At 45.2% G+C, this 11,266-nt stretch overlaps 1 protein-coding gene across 1 annotated transcript; it reads left to right on the forward strand.

The window, feature by feature from the left end:
* The first annotated feature begins 445 nt into the window (after positions 1 to 445).
* LOC120045321 (serine/threonine-protein kinase SBK1-like) lies at positions 446 to 2,342 on the forward strand. The gene is made up of 5 exons (XM_038990203.1): positions 446 to 617; positions 781 to 983; positions 1,251 to 1,442; positions 1,635 to 1,966; positions 2,237 to 2,342. Exons 1-5 carry the CDS (start codon positions 446 to 448, stop codon positions 2,340 to 2,342), a joined length of 1,005 nt encoding a protein of 334 aa, XP_038846131.1.
* The last annotated feature ends 8,924 nt before the right edge of the window (positions 2,343 to 11,266 follow it).

Here is an 11,266-nt window from a genome sequence, read left to right on the forward strand (position 1 = left end):
TGTGTGTGTGTGTGTGTGTGTGTGTGTGTGTGTGTGTGTGTGTGTGTGTGTGTGTGAATCTATAGTCAAAGGAATAGGTCAGAGTGTTCTGCGTCTGTATTGTAAAACGCTGCAGTTTTGAAAATAACAATTTCCTCTGTGAGAATGATCACACTGCAGCAGGTTGGAGATAGGCAGCTGTGTGTTTGTTTGCGTCTGTAGCTTTTCTGTTTGTTATTTCATATTTATTTATTACAAAAAGAGACACAAAGAAGAGTTCAGATGTTTTAGTATTGACTGTTAAATGTCTGCATGTTTTCATTTCCACTAACAAAATGTTTACCTGTTTGTATTTCTCCTTCTCTCCAGTGACACAAGCCGTTAGCCACCGCTGTTGTCCTGCCCGTGAGTCCGTCCCCTAAACCTGTCCCCCTGTTCTTGTCCGTCCCCTAACCCGGTCCCCAGTATGAGTTCGTCTCCGCTGGGTTCCCGTGGCAACATGGACATTCTGGAGGAGCTGCAGCTGATCGCAGCACAGAACCTGGAGAGGTTAGAGGTCAACAAGTACTACGAGGTCATCAGGGAGCTTGGCAAGGGCACTTACGGCAAGGTGGACCTGGTCATACACAAGATCAGAGGTGTGGAGGACACACACACACACACACACACACACTAGACTTGATCTTGAGGATACACACATTTAACAGGATCATTCACTGCTCCAGCTCTGCAGGATTACATGTACGTAGCATGATCAACCATTATAATTATTAATCTCTCCCATGTTGTTTTCCCCCTCAGGCACCAAGATGGCCCTGAAGTTCCTGAGGAAGAAGACGACCAAGCTGAAGTCGTTCCTGAGGGAGTACAGCATCTCTCTCTACCTTTCTCCCTGTCCCTTTATCATTAACATGTTTGGGATCGCCTTCGAGACTGACGACTACTACGTGTTCGCCCAGGAGTATGCCCTGTCCGGGGACCTCTTCGACATCATCCCTCCACAGGTACAAACACACACACACACAGAGAGACAGAGAGAGAGAGATAGATACAGGGATGTTCTGTTCAAATAGCTACGTAGGGTTATTTTAACTATTATGGGCTCTAAATGATGTGCAATGACAGTTTATAATAGCTTATGTCACATTGCTTATGTCACATTGCTTGTAAGTGTCCAGTGAAGAATACTTCGTAGCACGTTTATAGTGGTTGTCATTACAGACGTCTTTTAGGTTTATATTGTTTCATAATCTCCGCCCCTCACCATCCAGGTGGGTCTCCCAGAGACGGTTGCTAAGCGCTGTGTGCACCAGGTTGCCATCGCCCTGGACTACCTTCACTGTAAGAAGTTGGTGCACCGAGACGTCAAGCCTGAGAACATCCTCATCTTTGACCGTGAGTGCCGCAAGGTCAAACTGTCTGACTTCGGCATGACGCGCCGCGCTGGCTCACCAGTCAAACGGGTGAGTGGCTAGAGGTCAAATCACAAGGAACTTTATTTAAAAAGACAAAAGGTAGTGAACTGTATGATAAATAGGCTGTCATTTGAGATGCAGAACCTACCAAGTATGTCATAAAAGAGACCAGACCTCATGGGAACCAACTTAAATGAAGAATGAAATCTTCCTCATCAATAAACACATTATTTCTTCCAGGTCAGCGGTACCATCCCCTACACGGCTCCGGAGCTGTGCGACACGTCTCGCCATGAGGGCTTCTGCGTGGACTACAGCACGGATGTGTGGGCCTTTGGCGTCCTCCTCTTCTGCATGCTGACCGGTAACTTCCCCTGGGAGAAGGCCCTGCCCTCCGACTCCTTCTACCAGGAGTTCACTCGCTGGCAGAGACGGCGCACGGGCACAGTGCCCTCGCAGTGGCGCCGCTTCACTGAGCAGGCCCTCCGCATGTTCCGCAGGCTCCTCTCGGTGGAGCAGGACAGACGCTGCTCCGTCAAAGAGGTGTTTGGCTACTTCAGCCACAGCTGGATGCTTGATGGAGACAGCAACGGGAATGGAGGAGGGGGCGGAGAGAGAGAGAGGGAGACAGGAGGAGGAGGGGTGAGGGTGGAGGGAGATGGGAGCAGTACATCGTCCTCGTCTGGAGAAGAGGATGAGGAGATGCTGGTGGAGAGGATGAAGCAGCAGACTCTGTCTCCTCTCTCTCCTCCGGTGTCTGTGGAGAGGGGCACTGGGGGGACAAAGGCAGGGATGACAGAGTCAGGTGGAGGACACCATTTTGTGTCTGTTTCTACCACCAGCTCTGTGCCCTCGACTAACAGCTATGACCGCATGCCCAGAGACAGCAACAGCAACCAGCCCCCCGGACGCATACTGGTGGCTACGCCTATAGAGATCTGTGTCTGAGATGTGTGACGGGCCTGTGAAGGACTGAGATACTGTGTACAGTACACAGACGTGCACACAGACACCTATACTCGTATACACACACATATCCATACATTCAAATCAGTGGAGTCTGCTGAGGGGAGGACGGCTCACAATAATGTCTGGAATGGAGTAAATGGAATGGTATGAAAAACATGGTTTTCATGGGTTTGATGCGTTCCATTCACTCCATTCCAGACATTATTATGAGCCGTCCTCCCCTCAGCAGACTCCAAAACGGGGTCAAAAGGAAGGACCTTTTAAAGAATGAATGAACATTTTGCAAAGTGAAAAGGGATCAACTCAAGACATTACGGATGATTCCCGTTGGGGTCTAAAATGATCCAGTCAGAGATCAGTCATACTACAGACACAACGAATCTTTATAGAGACTACAAAGACTCAATGAACTACATACTGAACGATCAGCCAACCAACCAACCAACAGACAGACAGACAAGACATGGAGAGGTTGAAAAACACATTGTGATATGAAATGCTGGTATTCACATGAAGACCAAAAGGTATTTCTTAAAGCAATATATTTCCCCCTAAAAAAAGACTGAAACCGAGGGCTTCAATCGAGAGAAAAAAAGACTACAGAAGAGATGTGCAGGAACCATTTATGGCAAAAAGAGATGGAGAGGGATGTTCTTTTGGTTGACGCTGATAGAATTGCCGCCTCAATGAAATAATATCATCAAAATGAACAGCAGTTTTATGTTTACTGTAATGCAATGTGAACTCTGGTACAAAGTGTGTATGTGTGTACAGTACGTGTGTAGGTGTGTGTGTGTGTGTGTGTACAGTACGTGTGTAGGTGTGTGTGTGTGTGTAAGCGTGTACGGTATATCACTGTATGTTTCATGTGTATGGATCAGAAATACGATTAGGTGGATTTTTATTTGTCTTTGGAGTTACTTTATTTCTTTAAATGCTAAATATACAGATGACATTTTTTCTATTGATTTTGAAAATGAGCTTTTAGGTGTTTTCTGTTTACTGAAATTAGTCAAAGGTTTCTGGACGCTCTAGTGCAGCGGTGTCAAACTCATTCCACGGAAGGCCGAGTGTCTGCAGGTTTTGTTTTTTTCCCCTTTCAATTAAGTCCTAGACAACCAGCTGAGAGTTCCCTACTAATTAGTGACCTTAATTCATCAATCAAGTACAAGGGAGGAGTGAAAACCCTGCAGACACTCGGCCCTCCGTGGAATGAGTTTGACACGTGCTCTAGTGCCAAATTTCTACTTGGTCTCCTGCAACACTTTTTGAACAGGAAAACGAATACTGCTGCAACAGCTGGCTCTGGTAAAATCACTGAGTTTAATAGTAGTACTTATCTCTTCAGTATATCATTTAGATTTAGTCCGATGATGTGCTACACATTAATATCGGATCATTCAAAGCCACCAGATTGAGAAGACTAAGGCATTCATTTAGATACATGTTACAGAGAACTTTATTCTGCCGTTGACAGCAAGCCAAGATGTTCCAGAGCCTCCCGTCTGGAAACAGACAGATAGCTGTTAATGATGTCCAACACTTTTATCACCGACCCCTGAACACAAGGTTTCCAAAACTGGGTCCTGGAGCCCCCCCCTGGTGCACATTTTGGCTTTTGCCCTCGCACTCGAGTTTGGGTAACCCTGCCTTAACAGACACGTATCTACTTCATGGCAGAAAAAAATATTTTAGACATATTTTAGTCCATTTATTTGATTGTTGTTTTGTTTTACATTTCTAAATGTTGACGAATGGTGTATTGTTTGGAGTTTTGATTATTATTTCAAATTTTAAATTCAAGCAGAAAAATACAGTGAAGATTAGATTTTTTTTAAATTGCATGACAAGTAACTAAAACATATCTTCATGGTAAATTTGAACTGGCTTTACAAAAAGTTACGTCAAGATTGTTGTGATGTGGAATTTTGCTTTAGCACAATTTCTTGCGCTATATCCCGAAGTCAATATCGTTGTGACCTCTCGGGATGTCTTAGGGCTAGAAACCAGACTGAGCTATAGTAACGGCTAGTTTTGGTTCAATGTGTTGTGTTTGTAGGCTGTCGATGCTGCGTTTCCATCTCACCAATCAGATTTAGGATCCAGAGCTACTGATCGGCAGTATGTAATGCATCTGTATGTAATGCATCTGTATCGGCAGTATGTAATGTATCGGCATCGACAGTATCTGTATCTGCAGTATGTAATTCATCTGTATCTACAGTATGTAATGCATCTGTATCTACAGTATGTAATACATTACATACAGTCGATGCCGATACATTACATACTGTAGATACAGATGCATTACATACTGTAGATACAGATGCATTACATACTGTAGATACAGATGCATTACATACTGTAGATACAGATGCATTACATACTGTAGATACAGATGCATTACATACTGTAGATACAGATGCATTACATACTGTAGATACAGATGCATCTGGAATAGATAGTTCACAAACAAATGCATTTTTGATCAAGTGTGTCAGTAGCTCCTAAATTCCCAAGTCTTAAGAAGTTGCAAGGGAAACCTGGGGAAGATTGTTTTAGTATCACTTCTTTGCTAATCAAAACGTCACAAGAAAGAGTGATGAATTAGTCATTATAAAAGTCCGAAAAAAAGATGAGAAAACAAAACGAAACAAAAAAACCTGTTGTGTGTTGCGATTTTCCAGACATATTTGCATGAATCTGTATGTGCTGGAAAACAAATTGTGGAAAAGCTATTTTCTGTTTTGCTGTCACAGCTGTAGTATTCTGTTGTTCACACTTGGATGTATGAATGTTGAATAACAGTCAGTAAAAGTTACTTTCCTCTTTCATCTGGCAACTTCCAACAATGAACTGTTCAGTACGGGTTGTAGCCAGTTGTGGTATCGTTGAAGTCAACCATGATCCGGGCAGAAGTTACCATTTAAATCCTCAGCTTATCCATCCAAGGGTGAAACCCCCCCCCCCCAACTAACCTTAGATCAGTGTCTGGGGGGGGGGGGGGGGGGATTACATCTTGTGACAACCTATGACCTTGTGTTCACCAGCCCTGATCCAGTGGACCCACTGGGTGTGGTGCAGGCTTTTGTTCTAGCCCAGCACTAAACACACTTGATTAAACTAATCATCAAGACCGAAGGCTGTAGGTAATATACGAGTTGGACACGGAGGTTTGAGCGAAACTATCATGACGTAATGTGTTGGAAGTTGTTTATTGGAGGCCTTTTTGTTTTTCTGTCCAGTGACATATTTTGACACGACATCATGATTTTTGTGGAGTTTTAGTGAGTAGGGGAACACAGCTCTAGAACTTGTGTCCGATTCTGTCTTTGCAATACAACGGTCTTCCCTGTAAGCTCCGATTAGTCGACAATAAAATGACAAATCTTGTTGGAATGAATGCTGGTGTGAGTTTGTTCCCTGGACTCAGAGTACTCTGCAGGAGATACGGACTTACGTAGAGTCTAAGACGATGAGAAGCTTCATCTATTTAACATGTTACTATTAAAATCAGGACTTACACAAAAAAGGGGTTCTACAAAATATTTATTTTAAGTTACATTTACCTCCGTTACGCTGAGGTAAACCACAAAGTACAAAATAGCATCTGTATTGTTGCCTTAAAATAAAGGAGATGAGAAGTGACATTCACAGATGAGGCATTGAAACTGTGAGGAAAAAGGTTTTTAACCAGTAGACTGTACACCGAGTATACAAAACATTAAGAACACCTGCTCTTTCCATGACAGACTGACCAGGTAAATCCAGGTGAAAGCTATGGTCCCTTAATGTCACTGTGTTAAATCCACTTCAAAATCGGTGTAGATGAAGGGGAGACAGGTTAAAGGATTTTTAAGCCTTGAGACAACTGAGACATGAATTGTGTGTGTGAGCCATTCAGAGGGTGAATGGGAAAGAGACCAGATTGAAGTGCCTTTGAACAGGGTATGGTAGTAGGTGCCAGGTGCACCGGGTTCGTGTCAAGAACTGCAACGCTGCTGGTTTTTCCACGCTCAACAGTTTCCCGTGTTTATCAAGACGGTCCGACATCCAGCCAACTTGACACAACTGTGGGGCACAATGGAGTCAACATAGGGGTGGGAACTCAATAAGCATTGCTCCAGTCAATGGAGTCAACATAGGGGTGGGGGGGGGGGGCAACTCAATATTAGCATTGCTCCAGTCAATGGAGTCAACATAGGGGTGGGGGGGGGGCAACTCAATATTAGCATTGCTCCAGTCAATGGAGTCAACATAGGGGTGGGGGGGGGGAACTCAATAAGCATTGCTCCAGTCAATGGAGTCAACATAGGGGTGGGGGGGGGGGGGGCAACTCAATATTAGCATTGCTCCAGTCAATGGAGTCCACATAGGGGTGGGGAACTCAATATTAGCATTGCTCCAGTCAATGGAGTCAACATAGGGGTGGGGGGGGGGGGGGCAACTCAATATTAGCATTGCTCCAGTCAATGGAGTCCACATAGGGGTGGGGAACTCAATATTAGCATTGCTCCAGTCAATGGAGTCAACATAGGGGTGGGTGGGGGGGCAACTCAATATTAGCATTGCTCCAGTCAATGGAGTCCACATAGGGGTGGGGAACTCAATATTAGCATTGCTCCAGTCAATGGAATCAACATAGGGGTGGGGGGGGGGGGGGCAACTCAATATTAGCATTGCTCCAGTCAATGGAGTCCACATAGGGGTGGGGAACTCAATATTAGCATTGCTCCAGTCAGTGGAGTCAACAAAGGGGTGGGGGGGGGGCAACTCAATATTAGCATTGCTCCAGTCAGTGGAGTCCACATAGGGGTGGGGAACTCAATATTAGCATTGCTCCAGTCAATGGAGTCAACATAGGGGTGGGTGGGGGGGCAACTCAATATTAGCATTGCTCCAGTCAATGGAGTCCACATAGGGGTGGGGAACTCAATATTAGCATTGCTCCAGTCAATGGAGTCAACAAAGGGGGGGGGGGGGGGCGGGCAACTCAATATTAGCATTGCTCCAGTCAATGGAGTCCACATAGGGGTGGGCAACTCAATATTAGCATTGCTCCAGTCAATGGAGTCAACATAGGGGTGGGTGGGGGGGCAACTCAATATTAGCATTGCTCCAGTCAATGGAGTCCACATAGGGGTGGGGAACTCAATATTAGCATTGCTCCAGTCAGTGGAGTCAACAAAGGGGGGGGGGGGGCAACTCAATATTAGCATTGCTCCAGTCAGTGGAGTCAACAAAGGGGGGGGGGGGGCAACTCAATATTAGCATTGCTCCAGTCAGTGGAGTCAACAAAGGGGGGGAGGGGGGGCAACTCAATATTAGCATTGCTCCAGTCAGTGGAGTCAACATAGGGGTGGGGGGCGGGCAACTCAATATTAGCATTGCTCCAGTCAATGGAGTCAACATAGGGGTGGGGGGAGGGGGGGGGAACTCAATATTAGCATTGCTCCAGTCAATGGAGTCAACATAGGGGTGGGTGGGGGGGGCAACTCAATATTAGCATTGCTCCAGTCAGTGGAGTCAACAAAGGGGTGGGGGGGCAACTCAATATTAGCATTGCTCCAGTCAGTGGAGTCAACATAGGGGGGGGGGGGGGGGGGGGCAACTCAATATTAGCATTGCTCCAGTCAGTGGAGTCAACATAGGGGTGGGGGGTGGGGGGGGGGGGGGGGCAACTCAATATTAGCATTGCTCCAGTCAGTGGAGTCAACATAGGGGTGGGGGGGGCAACTCAATATTAGCATTGCTCCAGTCAGTGGAGTCAACATAGGGGTGGGGGGGGGGGAACTCAATATTAGCATTGCTCCAGTCAGTGGAGTCAACATAGGGGTGGGGGGGGGGGGGGGGGACTCAATATTAGCATTGCTCCAGTCAGTGGAGTCAACATAGGGGTGGGGGGGGGGGGGCAACTCAATATTAGCATTGCTCCAGTCAGTGGAGTCAACATAGGGGTGGGGGGGGGGCAACTCAATATTAGCATTGCTCCAGTCAGTGGAGTCAACATAGGGGTGGGGGCAACTCAATATTAGCATTGCTCCAGTCAATGGAGTCAACATAGGGGTGGGGGGGGGCAACTCAATATTAGCATTGCTCCAGTCAATGGAGTCAACATAGGGGTGGGGGGGGGGGCAACTCAATATTAGCATTGCTCCAGTCAGTGGAGTCAACATAGGGGTGGGTGGGGGGGGGGGGCAACTCAATATTAGCATTGCTCCAGTCAGTGGAGTCAACATAGGGGTGGGGGGTGGGAACTCAATATTAGCATTGCTCCAGTCAGTCAATGTGTGATAAATAATACCATTAGAATAATTAGAGACTCAGCCCTGAGATTTAGACACAGAAACAACATTACAAACCAAACACTTTTCAAAACCATGGAAATAATAGTTCAAAAGTCCTATTTGGTACAACGCATCGGTTTGATTAAAGCAGCAGCAGCAGCAATTAGGAACATCATCAGAGTGGCTGGCAATCATTTAGCTCAGTATTGGATTAAATCTGTTCCACTGCAGCACAGAGAACAAAAACATAGGAGGGAAAAAAATAAAAATAAGAGGACCCAATAGGAGACATGTTGCTAGGTAGAAGAGTTGATGTGTAGCTATATTAGAATACCACTTAGAACACATATCCAATACATTGCTTTATTCTAGGTGCTATACAAGTGTGGATATTGGAACAGACACACACACACACACACACACACACACACACACACACACACACACACACACACACGTGTATCTCCTGCTGTGTGGGGAATCCTCTCCCAGGGAGCGGCCTGCTGTAACATTCACCACCACTGCTGTTCTGGCTCCCTGTACAAACAGACTGACTTCACAGGACTCAGACGGAAACACAATGCCCCCTATTGCCACAATGGAAAAGCACAGAGACCACGACCACCAGACATCCACAGTGACATCTCCTAAATGTACAGGTCTATCAGACCTGCTGTTGACATCTACAGCAGAAGGAGCATGGTAGCTGTCCTGGTTAGTAGTGTTGATGCAACAGAAGATGACATCCTGAACACTGACTGATTTGTCCCTGCCACCAAAGCTGGTGAGGAGAAAGACCGAGCAGTTTAGAAGAGTTCAGGTGAGAGAGAGAGAGAGGACTTCAGCCAGACAGATGAATGGAGACGGTTGAACATGACCATGCTAACCAAAATCAACTGCTACCCGGTAACGGATCATGTAAACCCAAACATGTGGTAGACGGTTAGAAACTAGAGACTGACCGTAGCACTACGGGTCTATACGTAGAGGTGATCTAAAATCAAGTCAGTTTACATCAATTAATACATTTTTTATTTTAAAGTGCCCTTGTTTAAACACATGATGCATGTGTAAGGTATTGTGAGTCATGGGAGTGTTGGCTTGTATTACTATCTTTGTAAATGTAATTCAAGAAAATAAAGAAATTAAAATGTAATGAATCCCAGTAAAAACAGCAGAGGAAAGTTAAGAGCACATGACCGCTAATGAAGATGTGTGGACCAATCACTTTAGTCTCTGACAGCTGCATCAGTGAGATAAAACCATGGTGTCAATGAAATGAAACAAACAAGTTCTCTGTACTGATGATACTAACGTCTACAGTGCATTCAGAAAGTATTCAGACCCCTTGACTTTATCCACGTTAGAGCTTTACTCTAAAATGTATTAAATAATTCTCAATCTACACACAATAACCCATTATGACAAAGAAACAGGGTTTTTAGAAATGTTTACAAACATATTAAAAATGAAAACAGAAATACCTTATTTACATAAGTATTCAGACCCTTTGCTATGAGACTCAATTTTGAGTCTGTTTGATCATTGATCATCCTTGAAATGTTTCTACGACTGTGATTGGAGTCCACCTGTGGTAAATTCAATTGATTGAACATGATTTGGAAAGGCACACACCTGTCTATATAAGGTCCCACAGTTGACAGTGCATGTCAGAGCAAAAACCAAGCCATGAGGTCAAAGGAATTGTCCGAGGAGCTCCGAGACAGGATTGTGTCGATGCACAGATCTGGCGAAGAGTACTGAAAAATATCTGCAGTGTTGAAGATCGCCAAGAACACAGTGGCCTCCATCATTCTTAAATGGAAGAAGTTTGGAACCACCAAGACTCTTCCTAGAGCTGGCCTCCCGGCCAAACTGAGCAATCGGGGGAGAAGGACCTTGGTCAGGGAGGTGACCAAAAACCTGATGGTCACTGACAGAGCTCTAGAGTTCCTCTGTAGAGATGGGAGAGCCATCCAGAAGGACAACCATCTCTGCAGCACTCCACCAATCAGACCTTTATGGTAGAGTGGCCAGACGGAAGCCACTCCTCAGTAAAAAGGCACATGACAGCCCACTTGGAGTTTGCCAAAAGGCACCTAAAAAACTCAGACCATGAGAAACAAGATTCTCTGGTCTGATGAAACCAAGATTGAACTATTTGGCCTGAATGCCAAGGGACACGTCAGGAGGAAACCTGGAACCATCCCTACGGTGAAGCGTGGTGGTAGCAGCATCATCATGATGTGGGGAAATGCAAATGTGACATTTCAGTTCATTTTTAACACATTTGCAGAAATGTCTAAAAACCTGTTTTTGCTTTGTCATGATGGGATATTGTGTGTAGATTGATGAGGGGGGGAAAGAATAACGTAACAAAATGTGGAAAAAAGTCAAGGGGTGTGAATTCTTCCTGAATGCACTGTATGTGGGGGCGAGTCGTGGACTAGATGCTACAGGCCAGGGTGAGTCCACTTTGGTGAGGATTAAGCATACATAGCTTAACTTCATATGATTTAACAGTTTCATATGTTAAGTGCCAATAAAAAGTGCTTTCAGCAACATCCCTCTTTAGAGGAAGTACATTCACAAAATGAATATACGATACAGGTAAGA

The sequence above is a fragment of the Salvelinus namaycush genome, chromosome 4 (assembly GCF_016432855.1).
Source record: "Salvelinus namaycush isolate Seneca chromosome 4, SaNama_1.0, whole genome shotgun sequence".
Lineage (NCBI taxonomy): Eukaryota > Metazoa > Chordata > Actinopteri > Salmoniformes > Salmonidae > Salvelinus > Salvelinus namaycush.

Excerpts from the sequence above, each read along its gene's own strand:
- LOC120045321 (XM_038990203.1), top strand. The coding sequence starts at position 446 with ATGAGTTCGTCTCCGCTGGGTTCCCGTGGCAACATGGACATTCTGGAG. Across the intron at positions 618-780 it reads GGTCATACACAAGATCAGAG|GCACCAAGATGGCCCTGAAG; the intron begins GTGTGGAGGACA and ends TTTCCCCCTCAG. Across the intron at positions 1,443-1,634 it reads CTGGCTCACCAGTCAAACGG|GTCAGCGGTACCATCCCCTA; the intron begins GTGAGTGGCTAG and ends TATTTCTTCCAG.